This window comes from Ammospiza caudacuta, chromosome 35 (assembly GCF_027887145.1).
Source record: "Ammospiza caudacuta isolate bAmmCau1 chromosome 35, bAmmCau1.pri, whole genome shotgun sequence".
NCBI lineage: Eukaryota > Metazoa > Chordata > Aves > Passeriformes > Passerellidae > Ammospiza > Ammospiza caudacuta.
In genome coordinates, this window is record NC_080627.1 from 1,119,137 (window position 1) to 1,144,403 (window position 25,267).

General features: G+C 51.9%; 1 protein-coding gene and 1 non-coding gene across 2 annotated transcripts in view; one reads left to right on the forward strand and one right to left on the reverse strand.

Moving 5' to 3' along the window:
- LOC131570466 (zinc finger protein 850-like) overlaps positions 1 to 25,267 on the forward strand; it is a 748,589-nt gene that overhangs the window by 375,212 nt on the left and 348,110 nt on the right. The window contains 1 exon segment of the mRNA XM_058822819.1: positions 551 to 1,025. Within this exon segment, the coding sequence (XP_058678802.1) occupies positions 551 to 1,025 (475 nt within the window).
- On the reverse strand, positions 16,008 to 16,090 carry LOC131570546 (small nucleolar RNA SNORD45). The gene has a single exon (XR_009275890.1). It is a non-coding gene; the product is annotated as a small nucleolar RNA SNORD45 (small nucleolar RNA).

Here is a 25,267-nt window from a genome sequence, read left to right on the forward strand (position 1 = left end):
TAAATAACTGTTATTCCATTCCCATATCTGTTGCCTTAGAGCCCTATAATTTCAAAATTATAACAGTTCAGAAGGAAGTTGTTTACATTTTCCATTTCAAGGGAGGCTCCTGCCTTCCTTAGCAGACACCTATCTATTTATACTGAGACAATGCCCCAGGATACCCAGGCGGATGAGAAGGAAGTCAGTGCCCCGTTCTCCCTCTCTCCTGCTCCATCACCCAGCCCAGCATGGCCCCCGGCTGCAGGACAACCGCACTGCCAATGCCGTCCTGCCGGGGAAGCACTGGGGAGATCTCCTTCCCCTTCCCTCTGGTACAGAGGCACATCTCATCCTCTCTTTGTCCTTCCTCCCCCAGAGCAGGAGCTGAGGATGGAGACCTGGAAGGACAAATCCCCACAGCAGAACCTCATGGAAGAGGCTGTTTTGAGCAGCTCCATGGCACAAGAATCTAACAGAGAGGAAAAGCCCTGGAGATCCCTTAGGAGGAGGGGCTCCAAACCCAGCCCAGGGTGCTCTGAGGAGGAAAGACCCACCCTGGGCCAGGAAGGTGGACAGAGCTTCAGCCAGGGCTCGGAGCTGGTGGTGCATGAGCAGCTTCACGATGGGGAGAAGCCCTACAAGTGCTTGGAGTGTGGGAAGAGCTTCAGCCAGAGCAGCACCCTGATCCGCCACCAGATGATCCACACCGGGCCATGGCCCTACGAGTGTGAGGAATGTGGGAAGGGCTTCAGCTGCAGCTCAGAACTCATCAGGCACCAACGCATCCACACTGGGGAGAGGCCCTACAAGTGTCCCCAGTGTGGGAAGAGATTTCGGATCAGCTCCCATCTCATCCTGCATGAGCAGATTCACACTGAGGAGAGGCCCTTCCGCTGCCCTGACTGCGGGAAGGGATTCCAACGCAACTCCCACCTCATCATTCACCAGCGCATCCACACCGGGGAGAGGCCCTACGAGTGTCCCCAGTGTGGGAACAGCTTCTCACACAGCTCTACCTTGACCCGACACCAACGCAGGCACCGGTAAGGGAAGCCCTGCGTGTGCTCCAACTGCAGGAGGAGCTTTGTGCACTGGTGCACCTTCATCCCCATGGGAGGACCCACATTGGTCAGAACAATGGTGACCCACATTCCCAGTGATCCATGTTGGGAGGACACCTGGCTGGGTATCCTTTTGGCCCTAATTTTCTTCTGATTTGTCTTTATCACTTAAAAACACCTGAAATAGGACTAAAATGAAAGTAATTGATCAAGGATGTCTAAAGTCTCGCCATTTAACAGGTATTTAAGGTGGAATTTATGGTTTGTGAACATTTGTTCTGTAGGATTTGTGGGTTCTTGGGGGATTTCAGCAAGTGTTCTCCATATCTTTGCACTCCAGAATTCCAGATAGATTGGTCTGTCACCTCAAAATTATTCAATCCCATTGAAAACACCTCCATTTTACCCCAAAATTGACCAATCCATGTCAAAATGCCTTATTCCCACCTAAGAAAAACTCAGTCCCATGACAAATCTACTTGATTCCACAATGCCCAGGGTGAGATGGGGTTGGAAGAAGATTGGGAGAAGTGGCATCCAAATTTGAGGGTGTGGGATTGGGATTGTGTGGGGCTGGATGTGTGGCCTGTATTTTGATAGTAAATAAAACTTTCAGAATTACTGACTTCTGTCCCATTCATTTTTTGTCAGTTCCAGTTTGTTTTTCAGAGTGCCACCTTCGCAGCTGATTGTGTTTGTGCCCTTCTTTCTCTCCTTCCTTTCTTTGCCTGCTCTGTTTCTCTTTCAGTGTCTCTCTTGACCATGGGCAGCTCCCACCAAAGATCCTGCTCTGATTTAATTCCCACTCCAGGAGCTACAACAACCACGGGCGAAGCTATGAAGGCTGGCAGTGAAATGTCACTGTAAGATCTTGCTGCACTTGGCCTTTTTCTCCTTCTTAGGAGCTTTGCCTTCCAGGGCAGGAACATGTTTTCCTGCCTGGGAACTGGAATTCCTGCCCCTGGGAGTGTGTGCCATGGATCCCAGAGGGGCATTCTGAGGCTCCCAGGGTGCTGCTCCTGCTGTGCCTCCCAAGGAGCTCTGCAGGGCCAGGGGACAAGGTCCAGCAGCTCTGTTGGTTCTGCAGTGCCACAACGGCTCCTGGTTCCATGAGTTTCCATACCGCAAACAGACGTTCCTTGGTTCCCATGATGCCCAGCTGTGTCACCATGGATATTTGGTGTCATGAAGTTCTTCATGGTCACAATGGCCTTCTTGGATGGGCAGTGCCACCATGGACCATTGGCTCCATGCAGCCCTGCTGGGTCACCATGGACTCTTTGGTTCCATGAGGTTCTGGGGGTGTCTCCATTGTCTCCTTGGATCCACAGTGTATCAATGGACCACTGGATCCACGTGGCCCTGCTGTGTCACCATGGCCCCTTGGTTCCATGGGTCACAACTGACTCCTTGCTTCCACGTCACCTCCTCAGTGTCAAAATGGCCCCTTCATTCCATGAGAAACACAAAAGTTTTGTAGCAACTTTGAAAAATCGTGCTTAATACACCTGGGAACATCTGTTTGCATTCAAGAGAGAGGTAAAAGGTGAGGATGGCACCAGTAGCTTCATCTGCAACACAGATCCAGGGAAAGGACAGGGACACAGAATTCAGCTGCAAGACTCAGAAAATTCTGCTCCCAGAGATCATTTATGCTCACACTGTCCCTTGTAGAAGGGTGACATCATTCCAGGCAGCCTGGACTGAGCAGGTGGTTTCTGAGGTGGGTTTGTTTTTCAGGAAGCCCACTCAGGCTTTTCCATTTGCTCTGATTTGAAAACAAAACCAGAGAGAGACTCAAAGTCAGAAATACAATTTATTAGGAAAAAAATCATGCAAGAATACAAAATAAAAAACACCGATAAAGTCAGAATATAGCCTGTCACTCTGTTGGTCAGGGTGTTGGTAGCAGTCCAGTTGGAATGGTGGCTGCAGTCCTCCTGGAGTGGCAGATGTGGTTATGCTGGAGCAGCGATCCTGTAGTAGGGTGTAGCCTACCTCTGAAAATCCAGTGGAAATGGCAGTTGTTGCTCTGGGGAATCCAGAGCTTTTCCTGGTGGAAAGGCAGCTTGTTTTGTCCCAAACCCCAGATAATATCCAGGGGGGCATGCTTAGCTCTTCCCCCCTGGGTGGAGTATCTCACAATGGGCTGATATCATTCTATGAGTCATGAGGTGGGTCCATTAAAGGGAAATGGCTCCTGGAGGGCATCATCTCTGAGTCATGCAGAAAGGCATTGGGCCTATTAACAGGAGATAAGGAATAAAACAATGCCCCTCCTATTTCAACAGCTCTTGAGGATGGGAATAGAATACATCTTTATATTGTAACCTAGGACATCTCTCACCAATGGAAGGGTGAGACAGAATAACTTCATATTTGGTGTCATTTCATGCTCTGCTGGGAGTTTCCTGAGGGCTGGTAGTGCTGTTGGCTTCAAGAACAGTTTGGGTAATGGCTGTGGGACTGAGGGCTGGGTAAAAAACCAGAACAATATTCTTGTATTCATAGTCTTTTGCTACATGTCCAGTTTTCCTGCAGTTATAACAGTTTCCACTGCCTTTATTACATTCTGTATTGTGGGGAAGCACGTTTGCTGCAACCGGCATTTAAATTGCACCCTGGCTGGTGGCCTTGGCTAGGCTGGAGTCACAGTCTGAGATCGCCTGGCAAATGCAAGCATCAACCATCTGAGCAATGGTTGGCTCAGGGTCAAGGGGGAGGCTGTGAAGAACCTTTCTGCAGTCAATACTGGCATTACAGAAAGCTAATTTGCTAATAAGATAATCCTGGACCTTTTGATCATCTACCTGTTTTTCCAGGGCTTTCATAAGGTGCTTTATGATCTTGATATAGCTCTCATCCGAGCCCGGGTGAATGTAAGTGAAGTCAGTGTGGGGTGTAGAAGCATCAGGTGTTTGGAGGAGGGTGGACCGTGCAGCGCCTTTGAGATCTTCCAGTATTGACTGGGGGATGACTTCAGCCTGATACTGCAGTCTAGTATAGTCTCCTTCCCTGGTAATGTGGTCCATTGTGAGGTGTTGTCGCCCTTCTTCCTCAACATAACCTTTTGGCAACTCATAAACTTTATTTATCCAAACTCCTTTCCAGAAAATAAATTCATCAGATGACAATATAATTTTCATACACCATTTTAAATTTTGTGGCACCATTGTGTGGGTAGTAAATGGCACGTCCAGCAAATTGTTAAAATAGGGAGAACCCCTCCCATAATCCTTGGCAGCTTTACTAAGTCCTTCATTTCCCTATGGAGGTAGGGAATCCAAGATTCAGGTCGCACCTGTGCAGTATAAGCAGGGGCCAAAACCTAAATGGGAATCTATTCCCTATGGATTCCCAGGGGCCAAAACCTAAATGGGAATCTATTCCCTATGGATTCCCATTTACGTTTTGGCCCCAGCTTACACTGCACAGGTGCCACCTGAATCTTGGATACCACCTCCCAGTCCCCCTCCTTTGCAGCTTTTCTCCGCTTCCTCTGCTGAGAATCCTTGGGCTCATCCTCACTCTCAGATAAGCTATCACTCTTTTCCTCTGTAGAGGAGGCAGGTCTGCTGGCAGAGACGCAGGCTTTTCTGCCGACCGGCAATGCCTGGCGTTGAAGGCCTTTGGTAGCCAAAATGGCTTCCTTCTAGTTGGTCCCATGTCCGGTTCCAATGATGTGGGAACTGGAAGAGGCTGGACTGGAGAAGGGGCCTGGAAGTGCAGAGGTGCAGCCTGCATTGGGGAGAACCTTTCTGCTGATAGGGGAGGGACTAATGCGACAGTGGAATTCAACATTAAGGTGAGACCCGACACAGAGGAGGCACCTGGAGCAAAGGCGGGAAATGGGGATGAAGGTGGGAGGGAATCAAAAATGGCGGCCTCTCTAACAGGAGTATTGCCATCTTGTGATTTATAGGAAGGAGGATTAGAACTAGGGAATGAAGGAATGTGGGTGAGGGAATATCTCAAGGCAGCATGGCCACTACCACCCTGAGGAGAGGACAGAAAAGGAGGGGAGATGGCAGACAACAGATGGCTTGTGTGTGCCAAAAGGCGGGCTCCATCTCCCATCCTGTTCTCAGGGAACCTGGGTTCGGGAATGTGAAGGGTGGTTTGAATAAACCAGGGCAAAGGTTTGGAACCATGAATTCATTAAATGATCCTATAAATTGAATGAAACAACAGATAAAATTTCTCAACTTTTAAAACCCCTTGTATTTGTAAAATATAAAGCTTATCCCCAACAGCATCCCAAAACGATAACTGATAGATAGAATCAACAGAGATATCAGGAAGCTCCTCAAATAACCATGAACAATACCTTTTAAACTTCCTTCAGAAAATTAACTCCCCTCTAAATTTAAAACTCTCCAAAACTTAACAATAACATCCTTTTCAGCTTGGGAATGAGTATTTCCCATAGCTGCCCCTAGTGGAAGAGGGAATGCCCACCCACAGGAACAGAAAATCAGAAGCCCAAACCCCTGGGAGCTCTTTGCCACTCAGTCACTCACTCTCAGTCTCACAGGCACAATCTCCAGCCAAAGTGGGGCTTATGGGGCTGTCAGAGAAGCAGGTTCCATAGATGTTGAGGGGATTGTCAACTTCTTCTTCAGTGAGATTAGATAAAACTGGACTCTCACTTCAGTGTTGTGGTTGATCTGAAGGGGGACAGCTTCCAGTGACGTCTGGCTGGCAGGATCACTGCTGGAGACACTCACAGGGACCTCAAGGAATCTGGTTCCTCTTTGGACGCCATGTGTAGCATCATGGCACTACTGAGGCCCTTGGAGCGTCCAGCACTCATAAGCCCAAACCTCACTGCTACCTTAGAAAGCTGACAGAATGAGCAGGATGGGTCTTCATATGATCTCCAGCAAACTGGGTTTATGGGTACAGGAACAGGCTACACAGCTGAACAGGGCCCAGGGACGAAGACAGGGCGTAGGCGGAGGGATCAAGGTCTTATATGGGGTAGTGAGGGTGGAGCTGAGGGTGAGGGTCCAATGGATCTGGGGGAAAATGGTGCAGAGGAGGGGTCAGATCTCAGGTCAGCCAATAGGAAACAAGGGTGGAGGAATACAGCAAACTAGGGCAAATGGAGGGACAGAGAGAGAACATTTTAGGGCCAAACAAACGTGGGCAATAGGAGTTGAACTAGGGTAATTAGGCCAACGGGCCAATGGGGTAACCTAATGTAACATAAATCAGCATGTGTCTGCAAAGATCAATATGAGAAGAAAGCATCTCACCCTAACCTGAAAGCCTATTCCTCTTATCTAGAACCAGTCCTCCATGTCTGGGGGATTGAGATTCTGATGCTAGGCCTCTGGGCCTCCACACATCCTCACAGCTGGCCCAGGGCAGGTCTGGAGGGGTCTTGGTGGCAGCTTGGGCTTGGCACACACTTGAGGAGGGTGTCTGTTTTCAACAGGGAGCTTAGGAGTTTTGGAGCACTAAAAGAAAAGAAAAAAAACCCTCTTTGCCTGAGAGCAGCCAGTTCTCCAAGCTAAGCTGATGCCAGGTGAGTGAGAAGAGACAGGATGGGGTTTAGAAATGTGGAGCAAGGCTCTCCACACTGTGTCAGATCTCAAGACACAGCTTCTCAGAGCAGGCCAGAGCTCCTTAGGAAAGTCCCTGGGTCAATATCAGTCACAGAAGGCTGCTATCATTTCTTCTCTAAATAGAACCATACACCCTTAAAACAGGAATGTGGATTTATTAGAAGCTCTTTGAAATATTTCTCCATAACAATAGAAAAAAAACTTCCTAGTGAACTGCACTACAGTAGAGGGAAATCAAGGCAAAGCCATGGTTTGTCAGGACTTGCTTGATTCTAATGAGCCCCATGGTGCATTTTGAGCTGAGCCCTTGAATCTCAAGGTCTGAGAGGAGATTGCACAAACCTTTCCAGGAGTCAAAGACAGAAGAAAACCCCAGAGTGTCTCAAAGCATGAATGAGTCCCACTGAGGTCCCTCCCCAAACATGGTCCTCATGACTCCTTGGAGGAGAGAATTGGAGGCCAGATGGCACAAAAACCTCTCAGAAGCCTCACTGAGGAAAGGAAATTCCAAAGCACCTTAAAAACCATTATTACCTCCGAGTATTAAAGAGTTCCACTGAGTGTCAGTACAAAGCTCTCAAGGGACTCGTTAAAGCAGGTAACTGAGGCCATGATTGCACAAATCTCTCACGCAGTCTCTATCAAAAGGGAAACACCAAGTACCTTAAAATAACTGAAGTACCTTGAAGCATTAATGAGCCCCACTGAGGGTTGTTACTGACAAAGCCTCTCCATGGACTAATTACAGCAGATAATTGGAGGCCATGATTGCACAAAGCTCTCAGAGACTGCAAGGCCAAAGCAAAACCCAAAGTCCTTTGAAAATCCTGCAGTCCCTGCAGGGAGCATTCAGGAGCCCCCAGCGCCATTGCTGAGCAAGGCTCCCCAGGGACTCCTTCCAGCAGATCCTTGAGGCCGCTGGGATGTGAGCTAGGGGGGGATGCTGAGGGCAGGACAAGGGGCTGACAGTGCCCAGCCTGGCTGGGGCTGTGCCAGGAGGCCCCAGTGCCTCAGGACAAGGTGTGTCCTCACAGCCCTTGGTGGCACAGACTCTGTTGTGCTCCAGGGCACAAAGACTTGGCTTCTCTTTGTCCCCAGCTGTCATCAGTGCCTCCAGTTCTCTGCTCTGCCTGGGGCCTGGGGACACTTTCTCAGTCATGTCCCTCAGTGAGAGCCATTAAAAGTCAAAGAAACTTTGCAGTTGGATTCTGACTCGGAGTTCTGGAGAAGTTTCTTCAGCTCCCTCTCAGGGACTGATGTTCAGGGCCTCAGCACAAAACCCCAGAGGCTCATTATAGTCTTTGTGCTGTGTCTGTGCTGCTGAGCGGGGCTGGGCTCCTGGCCCAGAGGCAGCTCCTGGCAAGGACAGCGCTGCAGAGAGACAGCTCTGCCCAGGAGCAGCTCCTGTGCACAGCCCAGCAGGGCTGGGGCAGTGCCTGCAGCCACCCCGGGCACAGCACAGAGGCACAGAGAGTTTCAATCAGGCAGGGCTGGGAAGGGGCTGAGAAGTGCCTGGGGCAGAATCACTGCCAGCCTTGGCACAGGAACCTCCGGCTGCAGGACAATGCAGCTGCAGCTCCTGGAGTGATTTCCTACAGCTGGAACATCCCAATGTCTACAGACCCAGTGAGTACAACTCTGGGTATTTCTGGTGCAGGGGAGGTGAAATGCTCATGAAGCTCTGATATGCTGACGGCTTCTGATCAGTCCCAGAATATTTCCAAGACAAGGATTTTGATAAAAATGAGGACATTTCCTAAGACTTTGTCTTCAGATTCCTAATACTGGAGAATGACATGGAGGGGGGAATAAATATTAAAGGACAATTATGAATTTTGACAAGTGCCTGAGACATCTGAACTGTTCCTTTCAGTGATCAATAGGTTCACAGGAGATCCCTGATGTGCCTTCAGCCACTCTGCCTATGGTCAGCAGCAGCATCACCCTTGCTGGAGTCATCAGGCTCAGTCTGAGCTGTTCTTTCTCCAAGCTGCAAACAGAACCTGCCCCCAGCCAGTGCCCTGCAAACAGGCAGGGTTCTGTAGGGCCAGGGAGAGTGCACAGAGATTTGGGGTCTGTGAGGGCTGGCAGGGAGAGATGAGGCACAGGGAAACCCCTGCAGGAGGAAAATCTCCAGCAAGCAGAGAGAAGATCAGGCAATGAGAGAAAACAAAACCCAGCAATGCTGTGGCAGGGAGAGTTGAGAGATGTCCACAGGATCCCCTCCAGTGCAGCCCCTCCCTCTGAACAAGCCCCCTCCCTCCTGTGCCCCAGCCAAGCCTCTGCCCTCAGGGCCGGGGCTCCAAGGTGTGCAGCCCCTCCTGTGCAGGCAGAGCTGCAGCAGAGCCATGGGGCAGCTCTGCAGCCCCGGGCCCAGTTCCCTCTGCAGAGCACAGGGCTGGGAGCAGCTGCCCAGCCCTGGGGGCTCTGGAAGGGGCACCGCTGGCTCAGGGTGACGCTGTCCCCAGTGCCCGGCTCTGGGCAATGCTGGCAGTGCAGCCAGGGAAGGAGCTGCATCTCCCTTCATCCAATGCCATCATAAGGACACTTGGAAGTCCCTCTGAGATTTTAGTCCAGGCTGGGAGCTTCAACCCAGCATGCAAACCTGTCCTAGAGCATCTGTGAGTGATAAGATCCATGGGGAAAGGCAGAGGTTTGTGACACTGAAAATGCTGCTGGGTTGGTGAAATGAGCAATGTGAGTCCTTGGCTACAAATCTGGAGCTGGGCTGTGATGGATCCATCTGCTCTCAGCAGTGCCTGGGGTTTTTTAAGAGAAACGTGGGACTGTGAATATCCTCCACCTCAGAAAAGTGAAAGCCCAGAGGAACTGCAAACAGAATGATCATCTGCCCCCAGTCTCCACTCATTATCTTGCCTCAGGGAAATCACTCTGTTCTACCAGAGGGCAGCAGAAATGCTGAGGGTTTCTGATATCCAAGAATACCAGGAAGTACATGGAAAGAGCTTAAAAAGAAAACATCAGAACTCTTCAACACAAGAGCATGTCCCTGTGTGTTACAAAGGAGGGTGTATGAGAAATTGCTTTGATTTTGGTTACCGGTATCTCCTCTAACCCTTCACTGTCCCGTTCTCCATGAACAGGTGCCCAAGTGCAGCCACAGCAAATGTCCAACAGCAGCTCCATCAGCCACTTCCTCCTGCTGCCATTGGCAGACGCGGCAGCTGCAGCTCCTGCACTTCTGCCTCTTGCTGGGCATCTCCCTGGCTGCCCTCCTGGGCAACGGCCTCATCATCAGCGCCGTAGCCTGCGGCCGCCACCTGCACACGCCCATGTTCTTCTTCCTGCTCAACCTGGCCCTCACTGACCTGGGCTCCATCTGCACCACTGTCCCCAAAGCCATGCACAATTCCCTCTGGGACACCAGCACCATCTCCTACTCAGGATGTGCTGCTCAGCTCTTTTTCTTTTTGTTCTTTATCACAGCAGAGCTTTCATTTCTGACCCTCATGTGGTCCGACAGCTCTGTGTCCATCTGCCAAGCCCTGCACCACAGGACCCTCTGCCCCCTGTGCAGCAGAGCTTGTGCCCACATGGCAGCAGCTGCCTGGGCCAGTGCCTTTCTCAATGCTCTCATGCACACGGCCAATACATTTTCCCTGCCCCTATGTCATGGCAATGCCCTGGGCCAGTTCTTTTGTGAAATCCCCCAGATCCCCAAGCTCTCCTGCTCACACTCCAGCCTCAGGGAACTTGGGCTCATCGTGCTTAGTCTTTGGTATTTGGTTGTTTTGTGTTCATTGTTTTCTCCTATGTGCAGATCTTCAGGGCCGTGCTGAGGATCCCCTCAGAGCAGGGACAGCACAAAGCCTTTTCCACCTGCCTCCCTCCCCTGGCTGTACCTCTGTTTATCAGTACTGCAGTATTTGCCTGTTGTTGCAGGCTCCCAGCCAGGTAATAATTAGCATTGACTCCATGATTGCAGAAGGCTGATCCATCGCTTTATTCTACTACATTATATCATATCATACTGTACTTATTAAGAAACTCATCCCCTTTCAGACAGTCCAATACAGCTTTGATCTAATTGATCAGTCAATCCAAACACCATGCAGTGGCCAGGCAGAGCTGTCAGCAAAGGAAGGGCCCAGCCAGGTGGGGCAGCCGGGGATGCCGACAGCCTGCAGGGACAGAGGCACAGGGCAGGGACTCCGTGGGACAGCCTGGGCTGCACAGGGCACAGGGATGGGCAGCAGCTGCAAGACAGCCCTGCCAGAGCCAACCTGGGCAGGACTTTGGCCATGGCTGCTGGTCCTGGGGCCAGGAGGGGACAAGCGCCCCTTGCAGGCCTGGGGCCTCATTGCCTCCTTGTCCCTGCTCAGCAGCCTGGCAGGGGCCGCCCCATGCTCCTGCCCTTGGCATTGCCCATCCCCACATGCCAGTGCCCATCCCGGGAAGAGCCTTGAGCAAGGAGGGAGGGACAGGATCTGCCTGGCCAGGGGCTGGGGCTCAGGCCTTGGCCCTTTGCACTCCTCAAACACATCCAGGTGTACTCAGCACCAGAGACACCTTTGCCTTGTTTGTCCCCACCTGTCATCACTGCCTCCAGTGTTCTGCTCTAGCTGGAACCTGGAGACACTTTCTCAGTTGCGTCCCTCACAGGGATCTGTTTAAAGTCCAAGAAACTTCAGTGTTTCAATAGAACTGAGTTCTTGAGGGTTCTGTGACATCACTGGGGAGGTCACTCTGCCCCAGCCACCCTCACAGTTCCCCCCAGAGCAGTCCAACCCTGCTCGTGCACAGCAGGATTCCCTGTCCCCCCGGGTCCCCCGGCCCCGCAGCCTCCTCCAGAGGATGTTCCACGAGATCGACCCCAGAGCCTGACACGGGGACGGGGGGCCGGGGCCCTGGGGGTGGGACAGGGGGACAGGGACTCCCCGGCAGCGTCCCCGTGTCCCCCAGGGCCAGAGCCTGGGCCAGGGCTCCTTCACTCTGTTACGAACAAGGGCTTGAGAGCGCTGAAAAACTCCCCAGCAAGGGAGCAGCAAAAACCAGATTTAATATTAAGGGACAGCAGCACAGAGTTCCTTGGCAAGAGTCACTCTGCTGACTGGACACTTCAGGCACACCAGGGAAACAAAGCAACAACAAAACCAAACAGAGTCCAGGTAATCAAACCAGAAATGAACTGAGAACTGTCCCTGTGTGTGTGACACAAAGACAGTGAGGGCAAGGATAAAAGGAATACAGCCTAAAAGCTTAACAGAGCTCAAACTTAACTTGGACCTTAATGTTAACTGATACCTTCAAGTTCACAATTTAGCATAAGAGCAGAGTGTAACAGCATTTAACCTAACTTAAATGTATGACTTTGCAATTTAACAGAGGAAAAACACTTTACAATATTAACTTAGCTTATAACTTATATTAAAGGTAACAACTTAGTAACTAAGAACTACTCTTAGCAGCATTTAACTTCACTTATAGCTTGTGATTTAACCTTACCTACAAGCCTGACTGGCTCAGCTATCCAAGGCACTCAAACCCCTCAGAGAGCAGCATTTCTGCCACATTTCCCCAGCACAGGCACTCCTGTGTGCACACAGACACAGAGTCAGTGCAAGGCACCTGTGAGCAATTCCCCTGAGGGCAGGCAATGCTCACTGGGGATCCTTTGGCATCTCCCCAGCAAAGGGCAAAGGATTGAGCCTGGAGGAGTGGGGGGATCGGCCCAGGCTCTGTGGTTGTTCAGGATCCCGGAGTGCAGCAAACGGGAGAGTTCCCAGCTGGGAGAGGCCCCACTCAGAGGGAGTCGCTGGCCCAGGAGAGCTCCAAGGGCTCCTTTTGGAGCAGGGCCCCAAGAGAGGGGCTTCAGTCCCAGCAATGGCTCATCCTGGCTGCCCTTGGCACCAACAGCTTTCTTTGGCAGGGTGAGAACAGGGATCTTGTGCCACTGAGGGAACAAAAACAGTTCCCAGGGCTGCTGCTAAAGGAACCAGGAGCTGGCTGGGCAGCAGCAGTGCCTGGAGCAGACAGTGTTTGTGATGAGCTGCAGAGGAGCTGAGCCCAGGGGCTGTTGGCCAAGGCCGAGGCCCAAGGAGCATTTCTCAGCTGGCAGGGCAGCCTCAGAAGGGGAAGGGGGGATAATTCACCCTCTCAGTGAGCTCCCAGTCGCTCCCAGTATTTCCACATCTGAGCTCCAAGTGCTGCTCCCAGCCCTGATCCGTGGGGATGGGAATGTCCTGCTCCCTTGCTGGGGCAGGGTCACACCTGAGCCAGGTGTGCAGGGCAGGACCTTGCCCTGACCCCAAGCCCTGTCCCAGCTGCAGGATCTGCTTCCCATCGGCCTCTTCCTCCTGCGGCCCCAGCCCAGCTCGGTGCTGAACAAAGGGGCTGGGCTGGGGCCATCCCCCAGCAGGGGCTGCTCACCCCCTCTGCCCCCTCCCCAAATTCCCTCTGGGGCAGCAGAGCTGGGGCAGCCCTGTGGGGAGGGACAAGGGGGTGACACCGGCATGCAGGGGTCACACACGGCCCCTGGGGATCCCCCCTCACTCCCAGGGTGCCAGGAACACAAACCTCTCCATGGAGCCCCTGTCCCCCAGCAGCACCTTGTGGGCAGGGTCTGGGGGCAGCTCTGGGGGTCTGGGGGGTCACGACTGCCCTAAAACCCCCTCCCAGCCCCACAGCCACTCCAGCTCCATCAAACCACCCCACAGATCCCTGCTGCCCCCCACACCCCGAACCACTCTGTGCAACAGAAATGGCCCCAAGATCCATCAAAACTCTTTCCCACCTCTGCCAAGACCCACCCAAGTTCTCTCCAAGCCACACAGCCCTTCCAGAACTCCCAAAACTCTCCCACAGACCCCTCCAGAGCCCCCTTAACCCCTTCCCAGCTCCACAAATGGAGCCAAGAGCCACCAAAACCCCTTCCAGTCCTCTCAGGATCCCCTAAACTCCTTCCCAGCCCCCCGTGGCACTGACCAGGAGAGGTTTGTGGACAGGAACATCCACAGGTGAGAGCAGCTCAGGCACTTCAGCAGCGTTTTAGGCACTTCCATCCCTTCGGGCTCTTCCCAGAGGCTTAAAGATGTTAGAGGGAGGACTGCAGAGGGGGATGAGGGATGCCAAGAGTGGGATTTTGGGGACTGGCTGTTCCTCCTGCCTGAGTCCATCTCTAGAATTCACCAGGTGTCTGATGTCCATAAAAACCTCCACACCACCAGGATTCAGCCACCCTCAAAAAAACCCAAACCACCAAAATTCAGCAAAAAAAACACCCACCAAGGAGTTCCCCTCTTTGGTCTCCCTACTTTGCAGTTCAGGGGCTCCCTCCTTTCTGGGCTCCTGCAGCCCCACTGTGTATTGGTGTCCCCTCTCTCTGGGCTGCTGGGGCAACCCCAGAGGTTCCCTCCCTGGGCTCCCCAGGTGAGTTAGAGGGGCCCAGGGGTGCTGCCTGTGCAGGGTCCCCGTTTCAGCACCCAGGGTACCCAAGGGTGAAAAACGCCAATCACTTGTTTTTAAAATTCTCAAAGTTTAATAGTAATAAAATGGTTATAAAAATAGTAATATAATTAGAGCATTAGTAATTTGGACAATTAGGATTTAGGACAATATGAGACAACAAAAGCAAAGAGTAATAGACGTCCAGGTACCTTTTTCTGGGCAGCATAAGCCCAAAAAAGGACATACATTAACCGAGGATTAACTCTTAAAAACAATAACCTGTTGCATATTCACACACCTCATACATGATACATAAATTCCATTCAAACACAGGATTCTGTCTGGTCAGTGTCAGCTTCTTCCTCTGAATCCTGACGGCATCTTCAAGCCTGAGGGAGGCGGGAAGCAGTTAGTTTCTTCTGATAAGAGAGCAATAAATTCTCTTTCTCTGAAAGATTTAGGTGTCCTGTGGCTGCCATCTTGCTGCGAGTACCTCATTCCTTTCTTTAAAAAATACCTCACATACACAGTTTCTATTTTAACATTATGTTATAACCTAAACTATATTTAACACACTTAAAAAATCAATTAAAAAATCAATACAGCATAACATTCTAACATAACACATAATATTTGTTTTAATATTTGCAAAGAGCCAATCATAAAATATGCATTCTTCACACCATGGGTGTCCCTTGTCCATGGTGCCACCATCTCCGGGCTCCTGGGCTCCCCCTTATTGGGGTGTCCGACAGCGCAGGCTGCAGAGGCTCCCCCAGCTCCGGGGCCCCCTCTCCGCTGTGCCAGCCCCCAGCCTGCCGGGCCCGGGCCATCCCCCCGTGGCTCCGGGCTGACGCTGCAGCGCCTGCCCCGGGCAGCCCGACCCCATCCCCACCCAGGGAGGGTCCCCTGCACCCCTGGCCCAGCGCTGGTGCTCTGCCGGCACCAAACACCGGGACCCCCAAAATTCTGCCAGGCCGGAGCCGCCGAGGGGTGCCCGGCCCTTGGCCTGCTATAGATAGAGATTGCAATATTGGCTTTGTGCAAATGTTAACATGGATTTTATATGGGTGCTGTTAAAATAACTTTGTTATAAAGATACAGTTTTTATTTCTGTTGTTAATTATAAGCTTAGACATAATAGTGATGTAGTTGATATAAGTGTGCTTGTGTTACAGTGTCTGCTTGGATGGGATAACATCCAATGAACATGGGATGAAGACACCTGGTACAGATGTGCCAGCTATCAGCACTCATCCTCTGAAGGCAGTGTGGGCAGCGGCCAAAACTGAAGATGATAAGAAAGAACCAAAACCACAACCAAGGAATACACATGCCCTAAAAAGGTGGAACTGAGGAGGACCCATGCTAAACAGGTCTTGCAATATGGAAACTTCTTTGGGAAAAAAGTTTACTATGCATAAGTGTCACAGACATCTTTTATGGAAAATCCTTTCCTTAGGATTTTTCCTCCTGAGAAGCTTAGAGGCCTCAGGAACAAAATGTAAACATTGATTATCTGCTGCTGTGGAACACAACAGGTGGATCTGGGATTGGTCTCATGTGGATGTTTCTAATTAATGGCCAATCACAGTCAGCTGGGGCAGAGTCCGAGCCACAAACCTTTGTTATCATTCCTTCTTTTGCTATTCTTAGCTAGCCTTCTGATGAAATCCTTTCTTCTGTTCTTTTAGTATAGTTTTAATATATGTCATAAAATAATAAATCAAGCCTCCTGAAACATGGAGTCAGATCCTTGTCTCTTCCCTCCTCCTTGGACCCCTGTGAACAGAGTCACAGTCAGACTAAACAACAAGCTGCAGACTGAACTCACAGATGCACATTTCACCTCAATCCAAATGGATTTCTCCTCTGGAAAATTCCCCCTCTGCCTCAGAGCCCTTGCCTCAAAGTGGTCCCAGCCTGGCCTGAGCACTCGACGCCAGCAGTGGGAAAAGCTGCAGTGCCAGAGGGATCGGGGGCTGGCCGGGCCTCAGAGTAATTCTAGAGCTAAAGCGTGAGAGACATCAGCTCCGCTCAGATAATACATGCCAGCGCTCATCCCGGGCCCGGCCACCGCCTCCTCCTCCTGCTGCTGCTGGGGCCCTCCCAGCCCGGAGCCGCCGTTTCCAGCGCCCAGGGCCGCTCTCTGTGGCTGCAGCCGGGCCCCGCCACAGCAGCCCTTGGCCCGGCGCTGGAGCCGGTGCCGCTGTTGGCAGCAAAATCCCCCCCGGGCAGAGCCGCCCCGGCCCGGCTCTTCCCGCGGCCCCGGCTCAGCGCCGCCGCCATCGCCCTCAGCGCCCTCGGCCCTCCGCCGCCTCGCCGGGCCCGGCCCGGAGCCCTGGGCCTCAGCGCCCTTCGGGGACCGCGCTCGGGGCAGCGACCGCTCGGGGCACCTCGGATCGGCCCAGCCCTGCACCGGCCCCGCTCGGGTACCGCGGATCTGCCCGGCCCTGCACCAGCCCCGCTCAGGCACCGCGGATCTGCCCGGCCCCCCCAGCCCCGCTCGGGCACCGCGGATCGGCCCGGCCCTGCACCAGCCCCGCTCGGGCACCGCGGATCTGCCCGGCCCTGCACCAGCCCCGCTCGGGCACCGCGGATCTGCCCGGCCATGTCCGGCCCCGCTCGGGCACCGCGGATCTGCCCGGCCCTGCACCAGCCCCGCTCGGGCACGGCGGATCTGCCCGGCCCCCCCAGCCCCGCTCGGGCACCGCGGATCGGCCCGGCCCTGCACCAGCCCCGCTCGGGCACCGCGGATCTGCCCGGCCATGTCCGGCCCCGCTCGGGCACCGCGGATCTGCCCGGCCATGCTCGGCCCCGCTCGGGCACCGCGGATCTGCCCGGCCCTGCACCAGCCCCGCTCCGGCACCGCGGATCTGCCCAGCCATGTCCGGCCCCGCTCAGGCACCGCGGATCTGCCCGGCCCCCCCAGCCCCGCTCGGGCACCGCGGATCTGCCCGGCCCCCCCAGCCCCGCTCGGGCACCGCGGATCTGCCCGGCCCCCCCAGCCCCGCTCGGGCACCGCGGATCTGCCCGGCCCCCCCAGCCCCGCTCGGGCACCGCGGATCTGCCCGGCCCCCCCAGCCCCGCTCAGGCACCGCGGATCTGCCCGGCCCTGCACCAGCCCCGGGCCCGGCCCGCACCACGCACCCGCCGCCGCCGCCGCTCCGCTGCCAGGGACACGCGGCCGGAACGGGCAGGGCCGGGCTGGCAACGGGACCCGCCCGCAGCGGCCTCCGCCTGCCCCGGCACCAATCAGCGCCTTCCACCCACCGCAATGGGCATTTTGAATAACGCGCGGTTTCTGACTGGCTTCTGGCAGATATTCAAACGAATACTTTATGTGTTACGTCAGAAAGTGATGCTGTATTAGTTTCCTTAAGTAGTGTGTTAAATCTAGTTGTAGGTTGTAACAAAATGTTAAAATAGAAACTATGCTATGTAAGATACTTTTTTTTTTTTTTTAAAGAAAGGACTCACACCAGTCAGCAGCCACAGGACACCTAAATCTTTCAGAGAAAGAGAATTTATTGCTCTCTTATCAGAAGAAACGAACTTCTTCCCGCCTCACTCGGGAAGAAGCCGTCAGGATTCAAAGGAAGAAGCTGACACTGACCAGACAGAATCCTGTGTTTGAATGGAATTTATGCATCATGTATGAGGTGTGTGAATATGCAACAGGTTATTGTTTTTTAAGGGTTAATCCCTTGTTAACGTGTGTCCTTTATCAGGCTTATTTTGCCCAGAAAAAGGTACCCGGACGTGCATAACTCTTTGCTTCTATTGTCTCTTATTGTCCTAATCCAAATTGTCCAAATTATTATTACTCTAATTACATTGCTATTTTTAGAACCATTTTATTATCATTCAACTTTTTGAAATTTTAAAAACACGTGATTAGCGTTTTTCACACTTTTTAACACCAATTCGTACATTAAAAGCAGGCACAGCTTTATTTTGTCGCTGGGATCACCCAGCCCCAGCTCTTTCACTCCCCAGCTGGTACCTGTGTCACAGGTGAGCAGGGAGATGATGCTGCCCTCAGGAGCTGGGGCCCAGCACCCAGGTGCAGGTGAGGTGCAGCAGTTCTTTTCAGGGATTCTGAAGGTGAAGGAAAAGGAAGTTTATTTTCTGACTCTAACATTTATAGGTTTTTAAAAGTGACCATGGATTGGAGGCTGAAAGTGCCACTTCTCCAATGACACTGGACAAACCAAAAGTTTAATAAATTTCTTTTCTTCTATAAAAGAATGCAAAACAAATCTCAGGAGCTCATTCCTTCCAGAAAGATTCTTTATCTCCTAAAGCTGCAACATCCCAATGTCTGCTGACTCTGTGAGTACAACTCTGGGTATTTCTGGTGCAGGGGAGGTGAAATGCTCATGAAGCTCTGATGTACTGAGGGGTTCTGATCAGTCACAGAATATTCCAAGACAGATTTTGATAAAAATGAGGCAATTTCCTAAGAGTTTGTACTCAGATTCCTACTACTGGAGAGTGTCAGGGAGGGGGGATAAATATTAAAGGATGAATATTAATTATTAGTTTTTAATTTTGGTAAGTGGTGCCTGAGACAACCAAACTGTTCCTTTTAGTGACCAGTAGGTTCACAGGAGATCCCTAATGTGCCTTCAGCCACTCTGTCCATGGTCAGCAGCAGCAGCAGCACCTTTGCTGGAGCCATCAGGCTGACTCTGAGCTGTCCTTTCTCCAAGCTGCAAACAGAACCTGCTCCCAGCCAGTGCCCTGCAAACAGGCAGGGTTCTGTAGGGCCAGGGAGAGTGCACAGAGATTTGGGGTCTGTGAGTGCTGGCAGGGACAGATCAGGCACAGGGAAACCCCTGCAGGAGGAAAATCTTCAGGAAGCAGAGAGAAGATCAGGCAATGAGAGAAAACAAAACCCAGAATTGCTGTGGCAGGGAGAGTTGAGAGATGTCCACAGGATCCCCTCCAGTGCAGCCCCTCCCTCTGAACAAGCCCCCTCCCTCCTGTGCCCCAGCCTGTGGGATCTCAGCACATCAGGATGGAGGTGCAGAGTGGCCGAGAACACCCTTGGGGGGCTCGGGAGTCCTGGAATGTTGCCAGAAGTGTCTGGTGGCTGGACTTTGATCCGACACGGGAGACGACACCTGTATGAGGACTGGGAAGGTTTCACTGGGTGAATGGTGAAGGGATAAGTTAGTTAGAGTGTAAAACACAGGATTTAGGATTTTGGTACAGGGGGGTCTAAAGAAGTAAGATGGAGGAATTGGGGCGTGTCCTGTTCTTCTTCTTCTTCTTCTTGGCCTCCATCTTCTGTGGTGATGGTGGCACTTTGGGATTGGTTATTACTAAAAGTGCACCGGTTAATAAGAGTAGAATGTATTGGGGAGAAATGATAAATATTGTACATGTAACTTCGGGTATAAAGATAAGTGACCGCCCCGGGGGCTTGCAGTGTGCCCATGGCTGGCTTGCTGTGCAGACCTCTGTCGGTCTGAAAGAAAATCTTTTAGATAAACAATTAATAAACACCGAGACCGAGACAAGATCAGAAGTCTCTCCTCGTCCTTTGAAGCGCCGGGCTCTTCAAGGCTATCCCCAGGCCTTTCCAGGCCACCTAGACAGCACAGAAAACTTACAAGTGGCGTTCGCTGCGTGGGCACCCCCACCAACCCTTTCGGGGGGGGATCAGCCCTGAAGAGCTGAACAGCTGAAGAGCTGAAGAGCCGAGAGGGCAGCTCCGATCTAGGACAAGTTCCCAGGAGAGCACTGACAGCTCCTGAGGAGAGAAGCCTGAAGAAAAAAGGAAAAGAAGAAAGAAGAAAAAAAAAAACGGCCAGAAGAGTCTGCAAAAAACAGCAGTCACTGAGAATTCCATCTCTCAGCTTCTGCCGAAGACAGTTCGTAGCAGAGCAGTCCGGATCGGAACCGGAAGGCGCCTCTGGATCCTTCTCCTGTGACCTGCTGGGCGGAGATCAGGAGCCTTCAGACAGCTCTGACGACAGATTCGGTGAGAAGGTCAAAAAATAAGAATATGGGGGCTACACTCTCCCAAGAACAACGGGAAATTTTGTCCGCCTTACAAGGCGTGGCTCAAGCATATACAGAAGGGATCCCAAAGAAAGAATTAAAACAGCTATTGTTGTGGGCAAGGCTTAATTACCCACTGGCCGAAACATGCCTGCTATTTGAAGTGGGGTTTTGGCAGGAAATCAATAGGCACTTATATTTCTTAGCAACAAAAAAAGACGAGACAGCGTTAAAGCTGCTCTCGCCGGCAAGATTGATGCTAGAAAGGCATTTCGGTACAGTCGAAAAGACTGGGAGAGCAACGAAAAGTTGCGGCACCCTCAGAAGGAAGGGGGGGAGCAATGCTCCGGAAAAAAATTAGCTCTGGCCTCAAGAAGCCAGGGGGAAAGGGCTCTCGAGGAAAGAGAGCAGGAAATAATATTAAAGCCCCCGGTCCCAAAACCCAGAAACCCCAGGAAGCTCCTAAAACGTCCTGAAACCCCGGAGAGTACAGGGGAGTCAGGATCGGAAGGGGAGGTGAAGGAGGGAGAGAGGGGATTGGGGGGGGCGCTTCCTCGCGGGGGGCACGGCGCGGCAGCGGCGGAGCAGGCGGGGAGCGCGGGTGAAGAGATAAAGGGAGACACGAATTCCAGTGCAGCTTTTGTCAGCACAGCGCCAGGGGTGGCGGCCGCCCCGGCCGGCAGAGTAGCGGAAACGCGCGCGGCGGGCAAAACTCGCAAGAACCCGGGGGCAAAGTCGGCTCGAATTGCGGGGCGGACCCGGGGGCCGGCGGGAGGCAGGCGGCACACACCGGTGGGAGGAGCCAGGGACACAATGTCAGAGGAGGAGGAGACAGAGTCAGGGACAGACCGAGGGGAGGAGACCTCGGAGGTGGAACAAGGGGGAGAGAGTGACGTAAGCTCAGGAGAGACAGGGAATGGCTCGGAAAGCACCCATGCGCAGAGAGTAGAGCACGGGCGGGGGCGGGCCCGATCCCCTGTGACGTCTCGGGCGAGGAGGGGCCGTGCTCAGGACTCTACGTCCCCCGGCACCACACCCTCTCCAGAATTGGTACCTTCAGATGAAACCCTCGGAGTCCCAGTCCCTTCCCTTCAAGGGAGACGTTCTGGTGTTCAAGCTCCATTTTCAGTTGAATTAAAAGCCAAGCAAACACGGTCTCAAGTGAGATCGCCGACACGGCAGTCGACCGGAAGAGGAACCGGGGCAGTCGAGCTCATTCCGTCATCAGAGCTGGGGAGGCCAGTGACAGCGCCACCTAGTGGCAGGAGGACAGAAGTGCACGACATGCCGGACCGGTTCGGCGGAGCCACAGCGCCATCTCGTGGCGAGACTGCAACAATGCAGCAATTTTTTCCAACATTATATAAAAAGAAAAGCACTTTAAAGAAAACAATATTAACACAACAAAGGGATTATCCATCGACTTCGGGATTTCATGAAGATGATGAAAGCTCAGATGAAGAACAGCTACAAGGAGAAGATGTCATAAGGATCACAGCATTGGAAGGTGTTCCGACATGGATGTTGTCAGCAGCAGAAGCAGCAAAAAGCTTCTTGCATTCAGTTGATGCAGCGAAAAAGAAATATCAACGGGATCCTCGAGTTTCCTTTTCGGATTTAGGAGCGAGGCCAAAAACCTCAAGGCGAGAAATGAGGCACAATGAATCACCAATGACATCCACAACACCATTGTTCATGCAAATCCCAATGGAACCTCAAGAAGAGGAATTTCAAGAGCCAGTGAAGACGATGGACTGGAAACAAATTAGAAAAGCATTAGCAAAGGAAAAGCATTTATTTCCAGGATCAGGAGATTTGACAATGCCAGTGACATATGATGCCCAGGGGCAGAACCCAAGGTGGGAAAGGATGGGTCACGAAACACTTAAAAACTTGGGGAAGGCGGCTCAAACCTTTGGGCTGAATTCACAAAACTTCAAACAGCTACTAAGAGGGACATGCACTACATATGACCTCACACCATATGACATTCGAAGTATTGTGGCAATGATTCTTACTGACACGCAAAGTCTTGTCTGGGAAAAAAGGTGGAGAAAATATCTTTCTGAATTGCAGAACAGATATCAAGGTCGGCCAAACGCGAACCTCACAGAAGGGCAGTTAGCAGGAGATCCTCCAGATGACAACCCAGGGGAACAAGCAGCGCGGCTTCCACGAAGAGTGTTGAGTGACATCAAAGAAGCAGCGCGATTGGCAATCATGCAAATTACACCAACAGGAGCTCCAGAAGTCCCGTTCTCTTGCATCAGGCAAGGTCCCACAGAGCCATTCATGTCGTTCATCGATCGACTCACGCAAGCCGTGGATCGACAGGTGACGAACGAAGAAGCGAAGAGGCCTCTCTTGGAGAGTTTAGCTTTCGGCAATGCCAACCCAGATTGTCAACGGGTCATTAGCACCATGCCAGGATGGCCATCCTTGGCAGAGATGGTGGAGGCATGCAGCAAGGTGGGAACACCTCAGCATGTCGCATCGATCGTGAAGAATGAATTAAGAGAGGAATGGGAAGAACAGTTAAAGGGACATTCAGAAAGGCAAACAGAGAACAAGACACTGGAGAAGATGTTCGAAAAAATACTGCAACAGCAGGACGAGAACATCAACAAAGTTCTTGCGACGATGCAGAAAAAGAACAATCCCCCGAGAGGACAGTGCTACAAATGTGGGGAGTTTGGCCACATGAAAAGGAATTGTCCACGGACACATACGCCAGCACCAGCACAGAAGGCGGAAAGGCCAGTTTGTGCGCGGTGCGGAAGAGGCAGACATTCAGCGAAAGAATGTTATTCCCGGACAGACGTGGATGGAAACCCGTTACCGCATCCGGGAAACGGGAGGCGCAGCGCGCCCGTAAGCCAGCGCGCTCAGACACAAGTACTGGCGGTGTCACAAGAGCAGACAGGGCAATCATCAGCGAGCGACAAGCAGATGCCCTCAGCAAAACCCTCAGTCGGTTCCGCAGTGACCCAGACCTCCTCCCACCAGGGGCACAGTGTGCACTGGCAGCTTCAAGACTAGTATGCTTTTTAGATGAAAGTCATGCGGAGATACCAACGGGTATCTGCGGGGACTCATATAAGAAACAAGATTTCTTGATAATCGGACAAGATAAATGCAGTATTCTTGGACTTATTGTCTATCCAACAGTCATCTCAGCGGACAAAAATACAGAATTAACAGTTTTGGCAAGAGCGCTTCGTCCACCATTGACTGTACCGGAAAACACTGTGGTTGCGAGAGCTTTCGCATTGCCGCCACACGCAGTTGGAGAGGTCATGTCAATCTTCGACGAAGAAGGTTTCCCTATGAAGGAACATGTTGAAGTACATACAACATGGGTGAAACACATAGGTCGAGACTGACCCACGCTCACATGCCAATTGACATGTAGGGACAGGACAATAGTGATCAGAGGTATGCTCGACACAGGGGCGGATGTAACGGTAATATCGTACATCTTTTGGCCACGCAGTTGGAGCTTGGTCGCGCCAATGGGTTCTCTCTCAGGCATAGGGGGAGCATCTCTGTGTCTGCAAAGTGAGAATTCTGTCGTTGTCACAGGACCAGGAGACAAGACGGCGATCATTCGTCCTTTTGTCGTCCAAAAGCCGATCACAGTCTGGGGTCGGGACCTTTTGGCACAATGGGGCGCGAAGATCGAGGTGGATTTTTAATAGGGGTCACTGCAGCACTCGCCACACTGAAGCTGACATGGAAAACAGATGATCCAGTTTGGGTGGATCAGTGGCCCCTTGAGCGGAGAAAATTGAGTGCTTTGAAACACCTGGTCCAAGAACAATTGCGAAAGGGACACATCAAGCCAACGGACAGCCCTTGGAATTCTCCAGTGTTTGTCATCAAGAAAAAACTATCGGGCAAATGGAGATTGTTACACGATCTCAGGAAGATCAACGAAGTCATAGAAGACATGGGACCCCTTCAGTTGGGACTTCCATCTGTCTCAATGATTCCCAGAGATTGGCAGCTTGTGGTCATTGACCTCAAGGATTGTTTTTTCAGTATTCCACTCCATCCAGATGATGCTCCGAGATTTGCCTTTTCAGTTCCGAGTATCAACAGGGAAACGCCTCTGCAGCGGTACCATTGGGTCGTTCTTCCGCAAGGCCTAAAAAATTCTCCGACAATCTGTCAATGGTACGTGGCACGAGCTTTGGCACCAGCGCGGAAGAAATTTCCGAAGGTGAAGATCATTCATTACATGGATGATTTGCTCATTGCAGCATCAACACGGCAGGAGCTGCAAGAAGCTCGTGACTGTGTGATTGCAGAGGTGCAAAAGGCAGGTCTGGAAATCAGCATTTCAAAGATTCAAGAGGTTGCACCTTGGAAATATCTAGGGTGGAAAATTTCAGAAAGAACAATAAAACCTCAAAAAATGGAGATCAGCACCAAGGTCAGCAATTTGCATGATCTGCAACAGCTTTTAGGAGAAATCAACTGGATGAGGCCAGTCCTGGGAATCACAAACAGCGACATCCCAGCGCTGCTCGATCTTTTGAGAGGAGACACAGACATTCGGTCTCCCAGGACGCTCACGCCAGAAGCGAAGAAGGAGTTGGAGAGAGTCGCAGACGCGGTACAGAAAAGGCAGGCACATCGATTTGTTCCAACGTTGCCTTTTCAGTTGGCAGTGCTGGGGAAGAAAACACAGTTCCATGGTTTGATCTTCCAATGGGACGAATCGCAAAAGGATTCTTTGATAATCACAGAGTGGATTTTCCTACCACACAGGCCCGCAAAAACAATTCTTACAGATTTAGAGATGGCAGCACAAATCATCACAAAGGCAAGAACAAGGTTGCTGACGATGGCAGGAAGAGAATTCTCAGTCATCAGACTACCTTTGAAGCGAGACTATTTCGATTGGGCAATGCAACAATCGAAAGACCTGTTAATCGCGTTGTTGGCATTCCCAGGAACTTGTACAGTCCACTTTCCACGACATAGAATACTGCAATCGCAGATATGCTATAGAGCAAAACCAAAAATAAGTGAAGAGCCTTTGGACGGGATCACAGTGTTCACGGATGGCTCAGGGAAGACACACAAGTCAGTGATCACGTGGAGAGACTCAATGACAGGGGATTGGGAATCTGACGTGAGGATGGTTCAGGGCTCTCCACAAATTGTGGAGTTGGCAGCCGTTGTCCAAGCATTTCAGTTGTTCGAACAACCTCTCAATCTGGTGACAGA